This window comes from Lissotriton vulgaris, chromosome 3_2 (assembly GCF_964263255.1).
Source record: "Lissotriton vulgaris chromosome 3_2, aLisVul1.2, whole genome shotgun sequence".
NCBI lineage: Eukaryota > Metazoa > Chordata > Amphibia > Caudata > Salamandridae > Lissotriton > Lissotriton vulgaris.
This window is the reverse complement of record NC_141690.1, coordinates 179540021-179564020: the sequence shown is the minus strand read 5'-3', so window position 1 is coordinate 179564020 and position 24000 is coordinate 179540021. Positions and strand designations below refer to the sequence as shown.

The 24000-nt window shown below is 46.1% G+C and overlaps 1 protein-coding gene across 2 annotated transcripts in view; it reads left to right on the top strand.

The window, feature by feature from the left end:
- HTT (huntingtin) overlaps nt 1–24000 on the top strand; it is a 2178328-nt gene that overhangs the window by 1994804 nt on the left and 159524 nt on the right. For both annotated transcript variants that reach the window (XM_086964158.1, XM_086964157.1), the window contains one exon: nt 15553–15667. In XM_086964158.1, the coding sequence (XP_086820284.1) occupies nt 15553–15667 (115 nt within the window). The remainder of the gene's footprint in view (nt 1–15552; nt 15668–24000) is intronic.

Genomic DNA, 24000 nt, shown 5'->3' with positions numbered 1-24000 from the left:
TAGATCTTTAACTAGTTTTGTTTACCTTTCAGAATTCGAAGCGGAGTTAGAACTCTGGAATGCCACTCGTATTCAGGTATAGGTGTTCTATCTCTAAGTGGGTTCCGGGGGCATAGAGATGCACTATTCCAGTATGCACCTGAACGTCTGCGAATAGAAACAGCGATTTAAGGCGGCTAGTAACCTCAATTATCCCTCTTCATAATTTCATTATTTTTTCTATCATATTTACCTCTTTGTAGGCGGGATGATCGTATCTGGATAATGGTATTACTAGTATTCTGTTTCCCTGCTATTTGATAGAGATGACCAGGTCTCGTAGTTCCGGGCCACTTTCAAATGGAGCCGGCTGCTACATAGCCTAAAGGGAGATAGTAGAGAGATTTTAAGAGCGGAGAATACCCCTAATTGTTTTCCGAAATTCCCGAGGCTCGGTCGAAGCGCTTACCTTTTTCCCGGATGCCAGTGTCCTCCAATTGGGGTTCCGCCGACTAAGTCTGTCGACCAGTTGCTCGATGCCGGTTCTCTCGCGTTTCTGGCGTCCTATTTAAATATCGTCATGTTCGCGCTTCATGGGCATTCCTTGTCAGCTGGCCCCGATTAGAATAGTAGAAACAAAGGGCGGACTCTCGCTACATACGTTCCTTCAGTCGCCATATTGTGTAAACCGACGGCGATCATATTAATAATAATCTGATGGACTGCAGCGGCCATTATAATGTAACCGATCGTCTCTTATCGCAATGTATTTTTCTATTATTAAGTACCTAAAGGTTATAGTATCCACATCAAAGCCGTCAACTGCTAACGCGCTATTTTATATATCAACGGCACTATTTCTTTTAGAAAGGTGTTGTGTGTTGTAGGAGAACAGTTATTATAGTGAAACCACTTGATGGGTTTCACACAGACTCAATCAAGGCAGCATGTAGTTCCATGGTTATTAGAAAGGAGAATGACCCATAAGTCGATTCTTTAAGCATACTAGTGAACCCAGTGGTCACGATTCACACAACCTTAATCAGAACTTCATGTTGTTCTGTGGTAATCAGGGGGGAGAGTGATCCTGAAGTTGGATATTTTGACATACCGGTGGGACGACTCTATTTATGGCCACTAATCTGTCATCATGTTATTAAAGAAACGCCTGATGCCAGGGGCATTCCTCATTCAGGCCTTTTTTGACAGAGTCCAGAAAAAAGATCCAGAAGACCTCCCGTTTCTTTCGGAGGCATGTAGGATCAATTCCAGGGTTAGCCTTTATCTTTTCTAAGATAAACCAGCGGATTTCAGTATCTGTATGGCTTTTCTCTAACCAATGAGTCACAATAGGAGCTGCCGTCTTTTTGTTTCTTATATTGGACTTATGCTCACCTATGCGTACCCGGCATTCTCAACCAGTTTCTCCAACATATGGGAGATTGCACGGACACAGAATAAGGTAAATGATGTTATTGGTGCGACAATTGGTTAACGTGGCATTCCTGCTGACTGATATGGTACGTGTATTGGTGATAACTGTATCACCCACTATAGCCTGTGGACAAATGTGGCATGTTCCACATTTGTGATTGCCATATATAGGATCCATTCCTGTTAAGGTGGTTTGTTTGTTTGTGGGAGGTTCCTGTGTTTTTCCTTTTACTAAATGGCTTCTTAAGTTCTGATTTTTCTTGAAGGCAAAGATGGGTCGTCGAAGGTGTGCTTTGTTATCCTCCAGGTTTAGGATATGCCAGCTTGAATTTACGGCCTGCCTGATCTTATGATTCATTTCGGAGTGACGGGTAACGCACACCAGTTGATTCAGTTTCTCCGATTTGTTTTCCACAAACATAGCTTCCCTGTTAGTATATCTGGCTCTTTTAAATGACTCTCTGATCAATCTTGAGGGGTATCCACGGAATCGTAGTTTTTCCTGCAGTATGTCCGCTTGAGTCAGAAAGTCTTGCAGGTCCGTGCAGTTCCTTCTAATCCGAAGGAACTGACTGTAAGGGATAGTATCCCTCTGGCTGCGTGGATGGAAGCTACCATATTGGAGTAAGGTGTTTCGCGCTGTTGGTTTGGTATACAGCGATACTTTGATGACATTATTTTGATGTTCAATCCAGATGTCTAGAAATTCAATTCTAGACTTGCTGGTGTGGCTGGTAAATTTCAGATTAGTATCCGCCATATTGAGCCAATCAATGAATTCAGTCAATTGTTCTTCTGCCCCTTTCCAGATAAAAAAGATGTTGTCAATGAACCGTTTCCAGTTCATGACGTTCTCGAAAAATGGGGCTATTTCGTTGAAGATATTTGTCCTTTCGAATTCCCCCATATACAGACAGGCAATGCTCGGGGCACAGCTAGCTCCCATGCTGACCCCGGAGGCCTGTCTGTATATGGTGTTATCGAATTCAAAGTAGTTTTCAAATAATACCACTTTCAAACATTGTAAGATGAATTCAGAATTGGTTATGTCGGTGTTTCTGGAGAGTACAGTCTCAATTGCATTGTATGCTCCTTGTTGTGGTATGTTTGAGTACAATGACTCCACATCCAGCGTGACCATTATTTCAGAATTTTCTAGAAATGGCATCCCTTCCACTTGCTGGATAAAGTGCCCAGTATCTCGTACATATGATTTTAGTTCTGTCACCATTGGGTTTAAAAATTTATCGATATACTTCGATAAAGGCTCGGTGGCAGAGCCAATGGTGGAGACTATTGGTCGCATGGGAGGATCTACACTATTTTTATGGGTTTTTGGTAAACGATATATAATAGGTATTTTGGTGTTAGATGGGGTCAAATATTCTGCCTCAGCTTCACATATGTGGTCTTGGTTAACCGCTTTTTGGACCATAGTCAATATCCGTTTTTTAAGGGCATTTTCGGGGTTTCTGATGACACGTATGTAGTGGCCTGAGGATGAAAGTAGATCATTCATTCTCCTTTTGTAGTCAGTAGTATCTAGGACTGTTATCCCACCACCTTTATCACAAGGTTTAATTGTGATATTTTTGTTTGTTTCCAAATCCTTTAGGGCTTTCTTTTCTTTGGTAGGTAGGTTGGCTTTAGGTAGGGGTACATATTTGGTCATCTTGTTGATCTTCTGCATGACAGTTTTTTCAAATATAGTGACCTCGGGTCCAACCATCTCCAATGAAGGTGTGAATGAAGATGGGGGTTTACAACCAGATCTATTGTTTCCATTGTCAGTGGGGGGGGCTTCCAGGAAAAAGGAGAATGAATGATCTACTTTCATCCTCAGGCCACTACATACGTGTCATCAGAAACCCCGAAAATGCCCTTAAAAAACGGATATTGACTATGGTCCAAAAAGCGGTTAACCAAGACCACATATGTGAAGCTGAGGCAGAATATTTGACCCCATCTAACACCAAAATACCTATTATATATGGTTTACCAAAAACCCATAAAAATAGTGTAGATCCTCCCATGCGACCAATAGTCTCCACCATTGGCTCTGCCACCGAGCCTTTATCGAAGTATATCGATAAATTTTTAAACCCAATGGTGACAGAACTAAAATCATATGTACGAGATACTGGGCACTTTATCCAGCAAGTGGAAGGGATGCCATTTCTAGAAAATTCTGAAATAATGGTCACGCTGGATGTGGAGTCATTGTACTCAAACATACCACAACAAGGAGCATACAATGCAATTGAGACTGTACTCTCCAGAAACACCGACATAACCAATTCTGAATTCATCTTACAATGTTTGAAAGTGGTATTATTTGAAAACTACTTTGAATTCGATAACACCATATACAGACAGGCCTCCGGGGTCAGCATGGGAGCTAGCTGTGCCCCGAGCATTGCCTGTCTGTATATGGGGTAATTCGAAAGGACAAATATCTTCAACGAAATAGCCCCATTTTTCGAGAACGTCATGAACTGGAAACGGTTCATTGACGACATCTTTTTTATCTGGAAAGGGGCAGAAGAACAATTGACTGAATTCATTGATTGGCTCAATATGGCGGATACTAATCTGAAATTTACCAGCCACACCAGCAAGTCTAGAATTGAATTTCTAGACATCTGGATTGAACATCAAAATAATGTCATCAAAGTATCGCTGTATACCAAACCAACAGCGCGAAACACCTTACTCCAATATGGTAACTTCCATCCACGCAGCCAGAGGGATAGTATCCCTTACAGTCAGTTCCTTCGGATTAGAAGGAACTGCACGGACCTGCAAGACTTTCTGACTCAAGCGGACATACTGCAGGAAAAACTACGATTCCGCGGATACCCCTCAAGATTGATCAGAGAGTCATTTAAAAGAGCCAGATATACTAACAGGGAAGCTATGTTTGTGGAAAACAAATCGGAGAAACTGAATCAACTGGTGTGCGTTACCCGTCACTCCGAAATGAATCATAAGATCAGGCAGGCCGTAAATTCAAGCTGGCATATCCTAAACCTGGAGGATAACAAAGCACACCTTCGACGACCCATCTTTGCCTTCAAGAAAAATCAGAACTTAAGAAGCCATTTAGTAAAAGGAAAAACACAGGAACCTCCCACAAACAAACAAACCACCTTAACAGGAATGGATCCTATATATGGCAGTCACAAATGTGGAACATGCCACATTTGTCCACAGGCTATAGTGGGTGATACAGTTATCACCAATACACGTACCATATCAGTCAGCAGGAATGCCACGTTAACCAATTGTCGCACCAATAACATCATTTACCTTATTCTGTGTCCGTGCAATCTCCCATATGTTGGAGAAACTGGTCGAGAATGCCGGGTACGCATAGGTGAGCATAAGTCCAATATAAGAAACAAAAAGACGGCAGCTCCTATTGTGACTCATTGGTTAGAGAAAAGCCATACAGATACTGAAATCCGCTGGTTTATCTTAGAAAAGATAAAGGCTAACCCTGGAATTGATCCTACATGCCTCCGAAAGAAACGGGAGGTCTTCTGGATCTTTTTTCTGGACTCTGTCAAAAAAGGCCTGAATGAGGAATGCCCCTGGCATCAGGCGTTTCTTTAATAACATGATGACAGATTAGTGGCCATAAATAGAGTCGTCCCACCGGTATGTCAAAATATCCAACTTCAGGATCACTCTCCCCCCTGATTACCACAGAACAACATGAAGTTCTGATTAAGGTTGTGTGAATCGTGACCACTGGGTTCACTAGTATGCTTAAAGAATCGACTTATGGGTCATTCTCCTTTCTAATAACCATGGAACTACATGCTGCCTTGATTGAGTCTGTGTGAAACCCATCAAGTGGTTTCACTATAATAACTGTTCTCCTACAACACACAACACCTTTCTAAAAGAAATAGTGCCGTTAATATATAAAATAGCGCGTTAGCAGTTGACGGCTTTGATGTGGATACTATAACCTTTAGGTACTTAATAATAGAAAAATACATTGCGATAAGAGACGATCGGTTACATTATAATGGCCGCTGCAGTCCATCAGATTATTATTAATATGATCGCCGTCGGTTTACACAATATGGCGACTGAAGGAACGTATGTAGCGAGAGTCCGCCCTTTGTTTCTACTATTCTAATCGGGGCCAGCTGACAAGGAATGCCCATGAAGCGCGAACATGACGATATTTAAATAGGACGCCAGAAACGCGAGAGAACCGGCATCGAGCAACTGGTCGACAGACTTAGTCGGCGGAACCCCAATTGGAGGACACTGGCATCCGGGAAAAAGGTAAGCGCTTCGACCGAGCCTCGGGAATTTCGGAAAACAATTAGGGGTATCCTCCGCTCTTAAAATCTCTCTACTATCTCCCTTTAGGCTATGTAGCAGCCGGCTCCATTTGAAAGTGGCCCGGAACTACGAGACCTGGTCATCTCTATCAAATAGCAGGGAAACAGAATACTAGTAATACTATTATCCAGATACGATCATCCCGCCTACAAAGAGGTAAATATGATAGAAAAAATAATGAAATTATGAAGAGGGATAATTGAGGTTACTAGCCGCCTTAAATCGCTGTTTCTATTCGCAGACGTTCAGGTGCATACTGGAATAGTGCATCTCTATGCCCCCGGAACCCACTTAGAGATAGAACACCTATACCTGAATACGAGTGGCATTCCAGAGTTCTAACTCCGCTTCGAATTCTGAAAGGTAAACAAAACTAGTTAAAGATCTAAATGCATTGAAATCACGAGGGTGGGTGGATCAGTTTCCTTGAAACACCTTATCACCACCTATACAGAATGTATAGGTTTTATACAAGTGTATACCCCTGGACATTAGACACCTCAAAAATAAACGGAGTAACACTGAAGGCATGTAGCCCAGCCATTTATTTAATTAGAACACCTGCCACGGGGAGTGTTGTTGGAAGGTGTTAACAAATGTCCCCACAATCCCCTCATAGCGATAATCATCTAATAGGGGTGGCCAGTACTCGAAATTGACATAATTATGTTTTACTTGATAGGCTCTGTATCTGCCAACTGCTATCTTGAACTGCCATCTAGAAACCAGACGAACGCTAAAATCGGAAGGTGCTACACAATATAACACCGAGAAACCTAACTACCTTGGTAGGTGATTAGAACACTATAGAGTACATTTTGAGCGCTATCAACAATAGATAGGTTTCCTTCTAGTAGGAGTCTATAAAAACAGTCTCTATCTAATTGAATAAATGAAAAAAATGGAATAGAAATACTAATATAAAATCCGTATGATATGATGCTTAGAAAAGATTAAGGTTCAGGTTAAGCACCTTGATTTTGACCAGTCTAGAAATAAATTAGGCTTTCCATCTGCTCCCCACAGGAATCGAAACTGTAAATAGCTTGTCTTGTGAAATTACTACAGCGTAGACGCTTATGTACCCTATGATGTCATCTAAAGTCTGCTACCTTTGAACAGCAGAACCGAATAAGGAATCAGGTAAAATATTGAAAGTATTATGGCGGAGAAAGTATATAACAACTGTACCCTTGGTCATAAATACCTGGCCTCTTTCCACTAGGACCTATTTTAACTAATCAGGATTGGTTAACTAATGTGCTGTCCCTAGATTGATTTTGGACTGTAACAACAAGTCATGCGTGTACCCTAGAGGAGTATGGAAAGAAATTTAAATACAAGTGAATGTGTGTGATAAAAGGAAGATATAGCTGTATGTAAGTGAAGATGTCCCTTTCTGTGCTAATTGTGCTCCATGGTCCACACAGTCAAGGCCATCATGATGCCTTCCAGATTCCACTTATTAGGGAATCTACATAAGGGAGTGTCTAAAGAGGGTTGACATGGCATAGCGATCTCTGGCCAAATGCAGGAGCTTTGCTCCAAAACTGTTTAGCTTAAAAAAAAAGTAATTGATTGAAATATTGGAAGCATGATTTTCTAAACACTTAAAAAATGAAATAATCTATGTGGATGAAAACTGGTTGTTGTGTTTTTTAAAAAAAGAGATCTGTATTCTGAATATGTACATGACCAAACAGAATAGTAAAAATGTATTTTGTTTTGCTCTCTATATTGCAGAGTTTTTACCTTTGTGCCCGCCCCAGTATACTGCCCCTTGCCCTGACGAAGGTGCGGCCTCATTGGCCGGTCACCGAAACGCGCGTCGGTGTATGTCTCCTGGAACACAGTTATTGTCCTCATTTCACCAGGACCCGTAACTAAAACCAACTACCCGGATGAACATCCCGACTTGACCACCTATGTGCTATAATTGCAGGGGAAAGTAGAATGAATGATAGAGTGATTGGTGTATGAAATTAGGAAAGAGAGTGTGAGTAGGGATGAAGTGAATGATTATGTGCGTGTGAATAGAGGCTGTTACTGGGTAGGACGAATGTTTGTGACATTATTGCTTCTATATCTGTCTGTTTTATTTATGACTTCTATGCACCTGTGATATATCCCCAAAAAATATATATTGCTCCCAAAAAAAAGCTTTTTAAATCTTAGTATCAGAAAATAAAAATAAAAATAAAAAATATATTTTCATAAAATTGAACTGTTTAGTCCTCTTGATTCGACCATGTGATCATTCTATGTCCTGTCAACCCCTTGGTTAACCACCCCTCCATACATATCAGTCAGGGCCCCATAGTTAGGGCCTATATATCCTGAGGCAGGGTAGTCTTCTTTTCTATTGTTGGTAAGCCTGGTATAGTCCCCAGAAGTTCTTGGGCCGACTTCGGGGCGGGAGGAGCTCGCTGTATGCGTCCGCCTGAGTGTTGCAGTATATCATATTCGATGGTCCACCTCTTCAGTGTTGGTAGGGGCCCCCTCATCCAGCATAGCGCCACTACCCGTTTTGCAAGAAGCATGCCCATGCTCACCAGTTTTCTCACTGAGACGGGTATCTCCCTCGTGTAACCCATCAGAGCGAGGGCCGGGTCAGGTACCAAGTCCAGCTCCACAATCTTGCTGAGTTCTGCAAATACGCAGGTCCAGAACTTCTGAACTCCCGGGCACCACCAGGCTAAATGCAAGAAGTCTGCCACTTGGGCATGACATCTCTCACAGCGTGGCGTGTCCCGTAGGCCGTACCTGTGCAATCGCTCCGGTGTGTGGTACACCCGTTGCAAGAATTTAAAGTGAATCAAGCGGTGCCGCCCGTTCAGGGAAATGCTCCTGGAAGGCCGCACAGCAGTACTCCCACATGCCGTCGTCAATCTGGGTCCCTAGATCAGTCTGCCAGGCTAAGCGCGCCCTAGTGTAATGCAGTGCCGTGTGCTCATGGCCTATCTTATAGAGCCTAGAAATCAGCTTCTTCGGGTTCTCGGTGTCTATGACGTATGCTAGCTCCGGGACTTCAGGAGGTTCTTCCAAGTCGGGGCCTAACTGATCCAGCAGCGCACTTCTCACCCTATGATACTGGAAGCGTTGAAGCAAGGAGGTACGCTCCCCCCGTGCGCGAGCTGCTCCCACGTCTTCACCCTACCCTGCACAAAGAGGTCCCCCATGGTACGTGCCCCTAGTTCGTTGAGGACCTTGTATACACCAGGTTCCGTCAATGTTGGGAGCCAAAGCGCCCACTGCATCGGCATGTTGGGTGCATACATCAGCACCTTGTCTTGCCGCTGCAATATAGAATGCCAGGCGTGGTTAGTGGACAGCAGGGAGTCTAGCACGCCCACCCTGCGGTCCATGGGACCGCATATGGTAGCTGGAAGTGGGGTGGGGTCCGCGAACAGCCGCTCCAGGATCACATGCGGGATGTCCCGGTCGCCATGAATCCAGGTGTGGAGATGGGAGGCCTGCGCAATCCTGTAATAGCGCTCCAGGTCTGGAGCAGCCAGTCCACCTTGCTCGTAAGGCAATTGCAGTACCTTCCATTGCACTCTAGGTTGCTTTCCAGCCCACGCCAGTCTGATCAGTAATTTGTTCATGGTCGCAAAGAAGGCTTTCGAGAGGACCATCGGGAGATTATTGAAGAGAAACAGAAATCTCGGGAGAACAACCATTTTCATCATAGCTATTCTACCCAACAGTGACAGCGTAAGCTTAATCCAAAGCTCCACGTCGTCTACGAGTTTACTGTAGGCAACCCCGTAGTTCTCTCTCATCATAATGTCGGGATCCGTGTGGAGCATGATGCCCAAATATCTTACCGGTTCTGTGGACCATTGGAGCGGGTAGTCAATCTCGAAAGGTTCAGTGAGTGGGGTCAGCGGGAAGGCTACTGACTTTGACCAGTTGACTTTTAGCCCCGAGAGTGCGCCAAATCTAACCACTTCCCTCAAGACCGAGGACAGGTTATTGGCCGGGTCTCTGACGTACAACAGGGTGTCGTCCGCGTACGTGGAAATGCCAATCTTGTAGGTAGGGTAATTGATGGCTTCATAAGAGTGGTATTCCCGAATTGCACACGCCAGTGGTTCCGCCACCAATGCGTACAGCAGCGGGGAGAGGGGGCAGCCCTGCCTCGTGCCCCTGGTAATGGTGATCGGCTTCGAGACCGCGTCCCCCAGTCTGATCCTCGCCGTGGGCATATGGTAGAGCGCGCCCAGGAGTTGGAGGAAGAGCTCCCCCAGCCCCAGCTTCTTTAGCACCTTACGCATGAATGGCCACTCCACGGAGTCAAAGGCCTTCTCCATGTCGAGGAAGACCGCCATGGCTTTAGTATCATGTCTAGTGTGCTGCATGGCCCCCATGACAGTGCGGATGTTGTAAGTGAGGTTTCTAGCTGGGATAAACCCTGCTTGCTCCGGGGCAACTAGCTCCGGGGCCACCAGTGCCAGTCTGGTCGCCAGGACCTTCGCATAAAGCTTAGCGTCTACGTTTAGAAGGGACAGAGGGCGGTATGAACCTGGAAGATCAGGGGGCTTGCCTGGCTTCAATATCGTGACGATGAGTGCCTCTCTCATCGAGGGCGGCATCACGCCGTATTCGCATATCTCGTCAAAGAGGGTGGAGAGGTAAGGCAATAGCTTGGCCACGGAGTATAGGTGACATCAGGAACTCCCTCTGCCAGTTCTCGAGGAACGGCATTTTGATATAGTCTAAATAGTTGTCAATTTGGTCTTCCACCCCTGTGATCTTGGTGGTGTATAAGTCCTCGTAGAACCTCCGAAACTCCGCTAGAATGTCGTCCTCCGTTGTTACCCTCTCCCCCCCTGGAGTTTGTAGTTCCGGGACTGTCTGTCTACGCCTGGTGCCCTTCATTATCCTGGCTAGCAGTGCTCCGGGTCGGTCTCCCTCTCCATACGAGCGCGCTGTAGCATACTTCCCTAGATGTCTGACCTCCCTATCAGCTTCCTCGTGGAACTCTTTCAGCAGGCCTTGCAAGGACCCATCCCCAAGCGGCGTCGAGCCCAATTGCTGTCGGCGTTCGCAGTCTGCAATCTGCTCCTCAAGATACTTAAGCCTGTTTCTAATCGCTTTGAGGACACTGGAGTGTTTCGCCATGACTACCCCCCTGACGTACACTTTGAATGCCTCCCAGACTGTCCCAACTGTCCACTGAGCCTACGTTAGTGGCGAAGAAGGTATCTATGTCCTCTCCCAGGTCGGCCCTAAATGCCTCATCTAGTAATGAATAAGGCGGGAAGCGCCACGTGAATGGGGGTATCCTCTGCTTGGGAGTCGCCATTACTAGCAATACTGGGGAGTGGTCCGACAGGGTGCGGGGAAGCACCCTGCAGCCCCTGATCATGGGGAGCAGTGTGTGTGAGGACAGCCAGTAATCTATCCTGGTGTGGATGTTATGGTATGCGGAGTAGTGTGTGTATCCCCCCTTGTCGTTGTGCCTATCCCTCCAAACATCCACCAGGCCCAGTCGCACCATTTCAGCTTGCATCTGGAGCGCAGCGGCCGCTGGGCGCCGGGGGGGGGCCCGCCGACCTATCAAGCTCTGCGCTAAATGTGAAATTGAAGTCTCCCCCCCAAAGCATTCTGTCCGTGGGGCATTCAGCACAGTGGTCCACCACAGCCGCATAGAAGTCAGGGGAGTCATAGTTCGGGCCATAGACGTTCATGGCTAGGATGTCGTGGCCCTTGCCCATACACCTGTTCAACACAAACCTTCCTTCCGGGTCCGCTTTCAGTAGTGTGAGGGATAACTTGGATTTTGGGTTGACCCATGTGAGTACCCCCCTCGCGTGTGTGGTGAAGCCTGCGTAGGTGGTGTTTCCCTGGAGTCCCCTATGTGTGAGCATTTTACTGGTGTCGGGCAAGTGCGTTTCCTGCAGTAGCGCCAGGTCTATGTGATGCCGGAGTAGGTACTGCAGGACCTTGCGGAGTTTCTGGTAGTCATTTAACCCCCTCACGTTCCAAGTGACGGCCTTGAGGGTCTCTGTATCATTTAGTAAATCATCGTGTGATGCATCAGCCATTGTCCTTAAAAGAGCACATCAGCGTCAAAGCCCTTATGATCACCACTCTCCACAGCACGCAGCAGCCGCCTACGCCCTCCACGGCACACAACATTTCAGAGCACAGATTGGACCCCCCCCGAACATTTCTGAACCCTCAACTCCCCTCACCCCCCACCTCCCACAGTCAACCAACCCCAACCTGGTGTGACCGAGTACCCTGCATCCCTCCCCCCCCACCCGCCTTCAGTCCCATTCAAAACACCCCAAACCAGGCTCAAGAAGAGCCTCAGGCACTGTAAGCACAAGGGCAGAGGTAGCCTACAAGGGTCCTTTATCGTCCACCGTCCGTTCGGACCTCACGTGCAATATCCATAAGCTGCTCCTTGCCAGCGCCCCCATATAATAATGCAGCAACGAGTAGTAAGTGCAGTATCCTACCGACAAGTAGTGGCCTTTCCCCCCCCCCCTACTCCCCCCGACCTCCTTATGCCTTTCCACGTGTCAGGCCTCCCGAGACCACCCCAGTTCAGCTTTACAGTAGGATGGTGCGCGCAGCCCCCCAGTAGTGTCAATGCAGCATGTGCAGATCTCACCCATAGTCTCGATTGCAGTAGTCCGCCTGCCTCGGCGGCGCGCTCCGAGTGGGCACCTCCCGGACCGTCCGTTGGGGATTGCCACATTGGTCAGAGTATCTGTGTCTCCGGGAAGTGCCTCCGAGCCCCCTCCTCTCCTCAGTCCTGCTCATCCAGTTCTCCTTCGCCAGTGTGTTCCTCCCCAGGCGTCGTCGGGTCTCCTCGGTTCTCCTTCATCCACTGCTTCAGGGACTTTTGCAGTTCTTTGGGATCTGTGAAAAAGTGCGAGTGGCCCTGCCTGTTGATGCGTAACCGCGCCGGGTACAACATGCCGTAATCCAACCCCAGGTCCCCGAGTTGCTGCTTGTAGGGGACGAATCGCCGTCTCTCCTCCTGTACCTTGGAGGTGAAATCAGGGTATAGCGAGATGTTCATACCCTCGTACTGCAGCTTCCCCTTCTCACGAGCGGCGCGGAGGGCCGCGTCTCTGTCCCTGTAGTTGAGGAGTTTCGCAATGATGGGCCTAGGATTCGCGCCTGGAGAAGGCCTTGGTCCCAGGGTGCGGTGGGCACGCTCCACTATAAACATGGGGGAAAAGGTGTCGTCCCCCAATAGAGTCTTAAGAAGTTTCTCGATGAACAGTTCCATTTTACCCGTTTGGGTCGACTCCGCCACACCTGTGACGCGGATGTTAGACCGCCTGGAGCGCGCCTCCAAGTCTTCCGATTTCTCCTGTATCACCTGAAGTAGCCTCCCAAATTGCTTACGGTCAGCATCCCATTCTGTCTGCGCCTCCTCCGCCTCCGTCAACCTGCTCTCTGCCATGTCCAGCCGCTCCGCATGCTTGTCCACTCTCTCCGTCATCCGATCCATCCGGTACGCCAGGGCGTCAATCTTGGTGCCAATGGCTGACATGCCCTCCTGTAGGCCTTTCTCCATTGTGTTAAGCATACCTTTTATTTCTGCACACAGTCCGGCGCTCGGGTCAGCAGCAGCTCCCGGGGACTGGGCAGCCGGAGGCTCTGGCACCTTCTGTCTCCGCTGGTCAAACGTGAGTTTCGACTGCGTCCTGTCCCCCTTGCCCATCGTTCCAGTGGCTGAGTAGACCAGTGTCCGCAAGTCTTGGAGTTCGATAGCCCCTCAAAGGAGCAATGAGGGGTCCCTCCCCGCCCGCAGGATGGTACCGGGGGACCGTTGGTGGAGGCTCCTTATATGTATGGCGTGCTCAGTGGGGCCTATAGGCCAAGATGGCCGGTCGGCAATGGTCCTCACACAAGTTTGGGCAACCCCAGGACGCCCTTGAACCTCCTCTGCGTGTAGTCCTCGCGTCGCGGGCCCTCCGTCCCACAGCAGCCTCTCTCTCCCCAAGGTTGCGCCGCAGCTTCAGGCGACCAGGGAGTCCTTACCGGTAGTGTGTGAAGGTGCTTGTGCTAGCGCGGGGCTCCGCCGGCGACACGTGGGTTCAGCCGCTGGCCGCCTTTCAAATTCGCCTCACTCCAGGGTCCGTCGTGTGCTCCAGAGTAGTTAGCCAGCCCTTCAGGGGCCCTTAGCTAAGTTTGCAGCGTGCAGGTGGAGCCGTGGGAGCTTCCGATCCCGGGGCTCAATCAGTGTCTCGGTGCCCACACCAGGCGGCCGCACGTCGGGTGACGCAACACGGCTGCGTGTCCCAGGAAAGGCCGGGGATCCTGGCCTGGACCGTCGTACTCCAATCGACGGTGTTGCGGGTGGTTCCCGGGCCCGCACCTTGCCCAAATTCTCGTCGGAGGTCAGCAAGGGGTAGGGGAGTCAGCCCCCGCCGGAATCCCACGGTGTTCGCCGCTGTAACAGGATAATTTACGGATCTTTGGCAGCGCTAGCACGGAGCTCCGCTCTTACGCGCCCGCCATAGACGCCGGCTAGCTCCGCCCCCCATCTAACACCAATTTATAAAAACAGACTGCATTTTATAAGAATTTAGACACTAGAACGAAAAAGATCTATCAATGGGTTCCGGAGATATAGATTTTACATGTCATAATAAATCAATGCAATTTCGGTCAACCGCGAACAAGCATTGGCAAAGTCAACGATTTGGACACTTGGACACTTTTCCAAGAATAATGTAGGTAAGTGTCATTGCAGTCGGTTGGAAGTACTTGTGACAACCAACAACAAGTCACAGAAAGAGCAGTCCTTCAATAGTTACAGGCACTTTATCCATGTTACAATGGCTGCCTGTGGAGTGGTCCTGATGCTAGGAATTAAGGATGCTGAAGATGTAATGTGGTAGTCTTCCTGCAGAGATTCCTCGGTCTACAAAGGTGATGAACAGGGTCCTCGTTGCAGGGTTGACGTCCCAAGAAATCCTCTCCGGTCTTGCCAAAGTTCATTTGCCACTGGAATACCAGACTCCAGTTTTTGCGAGTGTGCGGGCAGTGCCTCTGTGTTGATATATATGTGCGCATGGATTTATGTTCAAATGCCTGACTCTTCACGTATGTTTGAATGTATACACCTTTGTGTATTGGCATGTGCCCCACGCTGTGGACTCATGCATGTTAGTGTGGTAAGACAGAGATGCATCAGTTCGAGACCCCCACACTTGGACCCACCACCTCATAATGTGTCCTCCCCAGCGTCAGCGTAGAAGGGGCTATTTAAAGGAGCAATGCAAGGTCCCTTCAGTGAGCCACGACTGCTGGTAGTTCAAGCACCAACTCTGTGCAATAGCTTGGGTACTCCCATTACATCCTGCAACCCAACCCTCACAGTGCTGAAACTCTTTTTCAAGTCCACTATCTGTGTATTCTTGTTGTGTAACCCATCTGTGAACCAGCAACAAGAAGCCTTGTTAGCGAAATCCGAGCGCTAGTCAGACACGAAAAAACTAAATGGTTTGTTTATGGGCTCTCTGGGTGCATGGTAGGCTGTTTGTAAACAGTGTGTATGTCAGAGTAGACTCATTCAAATAAATAAATACAACCCCTAATCTGCTTCTACATAGATAGTTAGATTACGTTTCCTAACTTTTGAAAAATTATCCTCTGTCCTCTCATAGCAGAGGCTGTTCTGTCCAGGTTTAACATTCCTGTTACCACAAAGTGTGCAGCATCCCATAAACCGCTATTGCTTATGTGATTGCAGTGTATGCTAGACTGATCTGTTCTGTAATTGTTTTTATTTCCCTGTTGCAGCTGCGTGAATGTTCATAATCAGCAGCATGTGCTGGTGATGTGTGCAGCTGCCTTCTACTTAATTGAGAATTATCCACTGGATGTGGGACCTGAGTTCACGGCTGGAATTATACAGGCAAGTGAAGCTGAGTAATAAAGTCGTAAATGTAAACCATGCGTTCTTTATTTCAGTATGCTCCCATGTCAGCACTCGAAGAAGTAGATAAAACCGGCATTTTCTGCTTTAGCTGGGTACTCAAGATCATTAAGGCATGGGTTTCACCTCAGGGTTGTCAGTACTCTGTGGTCCGCACAATGTATTGGAAGATAGGCAATCCTTGTAACAAATGATACTGCTGTCCTTGTAAGTGCACAAACCTGATGCTGCTGGGAGGTCGCATAGATGCCAAGGCCCTCACTTTTAATATACATGGATTGCCGATGCACTCTAAATTGAGTATATGGATTGTTCTGTAACAATTCATAACAGTTCAAACACCAATTGACAGAAGTAACAAAAAGCTTCAACAGATGAGTGAATCTTGGAGTCTTTAATGCAGAATACAGCCAGCCGACACATGTTTCATCGCCTTCGCGATTCCTCAGGGCTGAAACAAACAAATAAGTAGCATCTAGCATGTATTTTGAACAAATGGATTTTACATACATGACCAAAGTGTATGGTCGTTACTAACAATAATTGCTTCCCACTGCAGTGAACATACAGTGATTTTTCTCAGATTTGTTTCACTAGTGCTACCACAACACATCCGTGTCGAAATTAGGTGTATACTACCGATATTCTATAAGGACGTGGTTATGTGTGGTAGTGATTGTGATAGATGTGTGCAGGGACAAAAATTATTAGTGTTTCCGGGACGGCAAGCAATGACAAGTGTTCTGCGTCGCAGCGGAAGTGACCTATCCGTGCGCGGCTCATTCATCCTTCATGCCAATTCATTGTGAGACAGTGAAAACATGCGTCATTGCGAAAGCATACCTAGATGCCGTGTCAACGTCAGAAGGTCTGCATGTTTGATAAAAAAGGGGGAAGAAAAAACCGAAAGAACCTCATCACTAACTATTCTTTAAGTGATATTCAGGCAAGAGGTCACCAAGGTAAGACTGTCCGCCAAGTGCAAAAAACAAACTCACCGCTTAGCTGGTGATAATTCCGACCCAGCCGGGCCCTTGACCAGTTGCACTCAGTACGAGTGTATCCAGCAATGGTTAAAATCTTTGTTTCTGTGACAAAGTAAAAGTAATACATGTCACCTCAAATACGTGGTATCTAGTCGTCATCACGGTGCCATAAAATGGTCTTCCCACATGTAATCTAATGTCAGTATGAATCTCTCACTAGTGCCATATTATTTGAAATACCCACGAGGGATTTCCCTTCTTGTAACTGTTTAAATCATAATCGGATTTTTAAAGGAAATTTGGGGCGTGTCATGCATTCCTCTCAAGGTTCTATCAATCTACTTACATGTATATTGTGATCAAGAGGTATAAGTAGTAAGTTCAGGTTTGTCCACTCGCCGATTAGCACCTAGGACACTCATTGTATCTATCACTGTATGCGTATGAACTGGCAGTGCACCCATCTATAACTGATCTAAAAACCTTCTATTTCCCTAGCCCTCACTTTTAAGGTTTGGCCTAGAGACAGCTTAAGCTATTGAGCCTGTCATTGCGCTGAAAAAACATCCATAGAGTTTTTAATATATACAAGGGCAGACACTAGGACCTAGGTTTAATCTCTTACACCTTCTTTACACATTTTATTTTTCTAAATTGTATGCCATTAATACGTTTACATCTTTTGGGTTATTTTAATGTATCCTTTCTACGGTTTTGGCATAAAGTGATCGCTTATGCTTTTTTTCTGCACTGTCATGTTCAAACTGTAACAGGGATCCTCTATGTCCATGACCGTGTTCGTGAGGTTGTTGTGACAACCATGTCAAGAGTGATGTGTATATATATGCTGATTTAGTGTGAACCAGATGTAGTGACCAAGGCGGTACGCCGCCGAAACGCGTCTAGCTTTTGTCTTATTAATAAACCTTTGTGCCATTACTTCACGGAGTCTGTACCTGACTGTTCGCCGCCGCCAGGATTGGAATTGTATATTGAAGATCTGCCGGGATCTTGCCACAGACCCTCCTCGCTCTGGTGCTCTGCGCATCCGGAACATTTTGGTATTGTTCTCTAGAAGAGAAAGACGCAGAGCCCCCCGTAGCCGTCATCCTGTGAAGTGATCATCGGAATCTGCCTGATCCCTTAACAGCTTCCTGTTCCTTGCGAAAGCCGGAGGGCGATCAAAAGATCCAGGTAAGCCCGTGGGGTCGGAAGGCTGAAGCGATCAAGTTACACAACAGAGTGTCTTATGGGAGAGGTAGTCCCGTTAATCGCATAGCGGGCAGTGAGTGACACAAAGCAACAAATATCCGACAATGGCAGCTGAGTGGGAAAAAGAGCGAGAAGAGGCAGCGAAGGACATCTTTTGCAATGATGACAGTAGCGCCATCTCTACACACACGTAATCAGGGGACGCCGCACAACAACCAACTAATGACATTGTTAAACTGACTCATGAATTGGAGAAGCTACAAAAGATCAAGATAGCCAAGTGGGAGGAGTGTAAATCACTCCAAAGATATCTAGACATGGGGCATATACCTAGGGGCCTGAGAATCTTAGTGGTGCCCACATATGAAAACCCGAACCCGGAGATGCTAAAAGAGTGGGCGGAGAACAGCGCAGATTCGTCCAGCAGAATGCTGCAAATCTTAATAAAGTATGCCACCAGTGACAGAGAGAGAGACTTAAGAAAATTGAGGCACTCTTCGAGGAACTTGAAAAATCACTGCGCCAAGATGAGATCGGCAAAACGCTTAATGACATGAAAGCAAGGCTCTCCAAATACGAGCAATCAATCAAGGAGAGAAAAGCAGTGACATTCCAAAGAGATATGAATCATTATATGAACGGGAAAATCTATACATTCTCCAGGAAATTTGAGAACATCCGCCGTAAGCAACTGTCGGAAACATCAGAGGCACTTCAAAGAACAACAGATCCCAGTGAATCTGAGTTCAGCTCTGAAATAGAATTGGATTTTGAAACAGCCGGCAGAGAGAAACGAAAAGCTCCCACGGTGGTGCAGGAATTAGCTTTTTTACATCTCGAAAGACTAATGAGTTTACGACCGCGACCACCAAGAACAGAGAGCAACAATGCATCAAAAAGTCAGACAACAGTAAACGAAAAAAAAAGACGGTGGGGCAAAAGACAAACAAAGCAAAAACACTCGCGCACAGAGAAACAAAAGACGCAAATGAGTGCCCATACAGACACAGCAAACACAGTGAAACTCCAAAAACATTTTTATCACACAGTAAACCGCAGCGCTAAAACCAGTGAAACTGAAAACGACCCAAATCCTCTAACAGTAGGGGATATGGCCCTGTTACAAGATCTTGTTAATATGGAAGACACGCTAAATCCAGAAACGATAATGGAATTCGCTATATCAGGCCTTGTAGTATCCTGTACTATCAAAACACCGTTCAAACCCAGATCTACATTCATGCCCATGATGCCCAAGGATGGCTTGGATATTTTTGCGGAAAATGTCACGAAAGATCTCAAGGAACTGGCATACAAAAGTAGCAGAGAATTTGTGAGCAGTAACCATAACAAAATGATAAAGTACAATGAGTTGATAGATAAAATCAAACAAAGACAAGATGTGGTAGTACGTTGGTCGGGCAAAGAAGGGAATGTCGTCCTCTGGCCCTTGGAACAGTACAATACAGAAGCCCACAAACAATTATCAGACAAAGAATGCTACAGCCGTGTGAGCCCGAACATCATAGTAGGAATCAAAGAAAGATTTCACAAAGCACTCTACGACTGGAAGAGTGCTGGTCTACTAACTAAACAAGAGTTTGAGTATCTTAAGTGTGACTACCCTAACTCTACCTAATCCCCAAAATGCACAATAATGCAGTGGACCCACCAGGTAGACCTATAATTGCTGCAATAGGAGGACTCTTCTAAAACACCTCGAGATATATAGACCACTTCCTACAGCCATTCGTGCGGGGTCTTCCAGCATACATCAAAGACACAGGGGATTTTCTCAGAAAAATATACGATGTAGCATGGGAGAGTGACTACCTGGTAATGACTCTAGATGTTAATACACTCTACACGAGCAGCAGACACACAGATGGACTCAATGCATTATACCACTTCCATGGCAAAAGACCTATGCCCATGTTCCAGCACTCATTGATGATTGTTCAAATGGCTGCGACATATCTTGATAACAATGTGTTTGTTTTTAATAATTTGACTTACAAACAACTGAAGGGCACTGCCATGGGCACTTGCTTTGCCCCCAGCTATGCTAATTTGCATATGGGCTGGTGGGAGGAGCAAGTACTCAGAGTGGTGCACACTGCTACTTTTGCTGAAAAAGTGATAATGTATGTCAGGTATATCGACAATATTTTTATATTGTGGAAAGGGTCCATGTAGAGTGCTATAAGTTTCTCTGACTAAATCAACCACAATTCACTGAATCTAAGTTTTACCTGCAACACGAGCAGTAAAAGCATACACTTGCTAGATTTAGAGGTTTATGTTGAAGGAGGCAGATTGCAGAATAAAACATTTAGAAAGCCCACTGCATGGAACGCAATACTGCACGTGCATAGCTACCACCCCACCTCTCTCAAAGAAAGTGTACCCTACGCCGAATGCCTCTGCATGAAGCGAAACTGCAGCACCACAATTAGCCTAGAACAAGCAACAGGTGAACTCTGCGATAGACTGTCACACAGAGGATACAGCCAGGAAACACTTACCAAAGCCAGAAATAAAGCAGCAACCAAAACTCGCAGAGAGCTTTTGGACTTTGAGACATGTACCAGCGCTAAAGATAAAAAAAAGGAGTGTACTACCACCAAGACACCTAGATTAATAACAGGTTTCAATGAATACCATGCCCAAGTCAGGAGAATAATATACAGACACTGGAATTCAGTCAGAAACAACCCTGTCATTGGAGCCATCTCCATTAAAACACCCCAAATCACCTTCAGCAGAGCTAAATCTATGAGGCAGGAGATAGTGAACAACGCTCCTTGCAAAACCAAGAATGGAGGTTCATGGCTTAAGTCACCCAAAGGCTTTTATAAATGTGCAAAATGCAAGGCCTGCAGGCATGGTGTGAATACCAAAGAAGTTACATTACCTTTCAGACAGTCCCCTTACATCATCAGAGGGTACTTCACATGTAAATCAGACTACGCTGTATATGTTTTATCATGCACCTGTGGGAAAATGTACGTGGGCAGCACCATCCACCAAGTACACATAATGTAAAATGTAAATGTGTGTGTCTTGTAAAGCGCACTGCTACCCGGAGGCGTCCTGGCGCTATAGACCGCTGGGGAACCCTTCCTGGCTTTCCCTGTGAGATGTTCCCTCCTGGGTATCTCCAAGGTGAAACCAGGCATCCTCGGCGTTTGTGGGGGGCCGTTGTGGAGATGAGGCAAGCTGATGCCCAGAGTTGCCGAGTGTGATCTCTGGTTAGAGTAGGTACCGAGGCGAGAATTATCGAGTCCGCTGACCCTGGTTCAAGACCCTACCGCGTCGGGAATTGAACCCTGGTCCCGGGTCTGCCGCCTCTAACCAGTGAGCCACACCACTCCACACGCATCTTACAACATCTTAGAGCAATTGCAAAAACGACCCTTCCTACCCCGTTGCACGACATATCAACACGGCCCACAATTGCAAGGCGCAAGATCTTTCCTTCTATGTGGTGGACACCGTCCCCAAAAACCTGAGGGGAGGCAACAGACAACTTGCACTTAGGAGGCTTGAATAGCGCTATATCATCCTGTATAACTCAAAAATCCCCAATGGAATGAATGCGGAAGAAGCACTAACTGTACACCTATGATAGGTCTTTCTCTGCATGTCACGCCCCTCTTTCCAGACTCTGTGACGTTAGGACACACATTTTTTTCTATATTTTTTAATATTTAGTTTTTCCACCCTTTTCACTCACGACTTGACAACCTCTTGACACCTTACTCTCACCACGATCCATAGCGCCCTCTGGCCTCACATCAAGCCTTAGTAACTGCGCTTCACTTAAAGCCGTAGGGGTTCTTTCTCACCTTTTTTTGCCGTTTTCTGATCCCTAGCCTATTAGGGCAACACCTCCCCATTTCTGATATACATTTTCCTTTATTGATACCCATGGTTTGAATCCTAATTTCTACCAATCAGATTAGCGGTAATCCCCTTCGGATCACGTACTAACATGTTCCTTTAATATACCCATCTCCTTCACTGGTGGACCAGGAGCCACCTCAAGCCCACTTGGGCAACAGGTCTAACACAGGCACGATTCAAGAGACAGGAGAGAGCGTTTTGCTTGTTTTACTATAAGCCTGTCTCTCGCAGGATAGCCATGCCTACATACACTTACCCATGTTTATGTACAGGTAGGCTGCTCACCCCTGTTTGCAATTTCTTAAAACGGCAACCACTCAGCCTTTTCCCCTCTTTAGATCTTTTGTTCATTAAATAACAGTCGACTTTTTAAAAATCGAGGGTTACCTGGCATTAGCATGTCTTTTCTATTTCTATACATGAGTAGGACAGACGCTAGCACCTAGGTTTAATCTCTTACACCTTATTGACACATTCTATTTTTGTAAATTGTATGCCATTAATACGTTTACATCTTCTGTCTTATTTTAATGTATCCTTTCTACGGTTTCAGCATAAAGTGATCGCCTATGCTTTTTTTCTGCACTGTCATGTTCGAACTGTAACAGGGATCCTCTATGTCTATGACCGTGTTCATGAGGTTGCTGTGACAACCATGTCAATAGTGATGTGTATATATATATATATGCTGATTTAGTGTGAAGCAGACGTAGTGAACAAGGCGGTACGCTGCCGAAACGCGTCTAGCTTTTGTCGGATTAATAAACCTTTGTGCCATTACTTCACGGAGTCTGTGCCTGACTGTTCGCCGCCGCCAGGAAACCGTAGAAAGGATACATTAAAATAACACAAAAGATGTAAATGTATTAATGGCATACAATTTACAAAAATAAAATGTGTCAATAAAGTGTAAGAGGTTAAACCTAGGGTCTAGCTAGCATTTTTTACCAGGTACCAGTGTTTCTTTAAAATTGATCTTACTTCTTTATGTTTTTGCATTAAAGGTAGTGATAAACCTAGAGTTAATCTGGTTCCCCTGGAGTTTAAACTGTTCCTGCTGTCTTTTGGTCCGTGAGGGTTCAAATAATATCTTATGTCGCATTAGATTTCTGGCTTTGCTAGCTGCTCCTTTTAGAATGCCTGGTTTGTACCCCCTTTGGATGAACCTTTGGGTCATCTCTTTTTCAATCTTATCAAATTCCTCCTGACTGCTGCACGTTCTCCTTGCTCTATAATATTCCCCAAAGGGGATGCTTCTAATCAATGTGGCAGGATGGGCGCTGTCCGCATGGAGAACTGAATTCCCCGCAGTTGCTTTACGAAAAACTGTTGTTTCCAATTTGTCATCACTTGGACTTATTCTGATATCTAAAACATCTATTGTGGTTTTGCTATGATGGCCCACAAACTCCAGATTTGCCTGCCACAGCACGCAAACGTCATCGATAAGTCTAACCCACAACAGAACATGTTCAGTCCAATGGTCAAGGGGACCGCCCCCGAGCACCCGTTCCTCCCACCAGCCAAGATGTAAGTTGGCATAACTCGGGGCGAAACAGGTGCCCATCACGGTCCCTCGTTCCTGTAGGAAGAAGTCATTACCAAATAAGAGTATATTTTTGGTGAGGCACTATTCCATAAGTTCCAGGATCATTCTGTTTTGGGTAGCAAAGCGAGCTGGTCTTCTATTAAGGTAATGCTCGCTCGCAAGCCATCTACGTGTCTAATGCTGGTATATAACGTAGAAATATCTAATGTTAGTAAGACCATAGTTTCCTTGTCCCAACAGATGTCAAAAATGCATTTAAAAAAATCGGTCGAATCTTAATATGTGAGGTAAGGGATCTAGCTATTGGGTTAAGAAAATAATCAATGTAACGGGAAGCATTCTCAAATAAACTACCACAGGATGAAATGATGGGTCTCCCTGGTGTACTAGTGGGATTCTTATGTATTTTAGGGAGCATGTAAAATACTGGGATTGTCGGTTTCTCTCTTTTGATAAATTTATGTTCATCCCAGCTAAGGAGCCCTTCGTTCCTCCAAGTATCTAATCTTCCAAAGAAGTCTACCATCACTTTATCATATTCTTTGGGACTGATTTTACTGTAACAACTACAATCCTGCAGTTGGTTAAGAGCTTCTTTTTTGTCTTGCCCCCCCCCCCCCCCAACCCCCCCACAAAACAACATTTCCTCCTTTATCTGA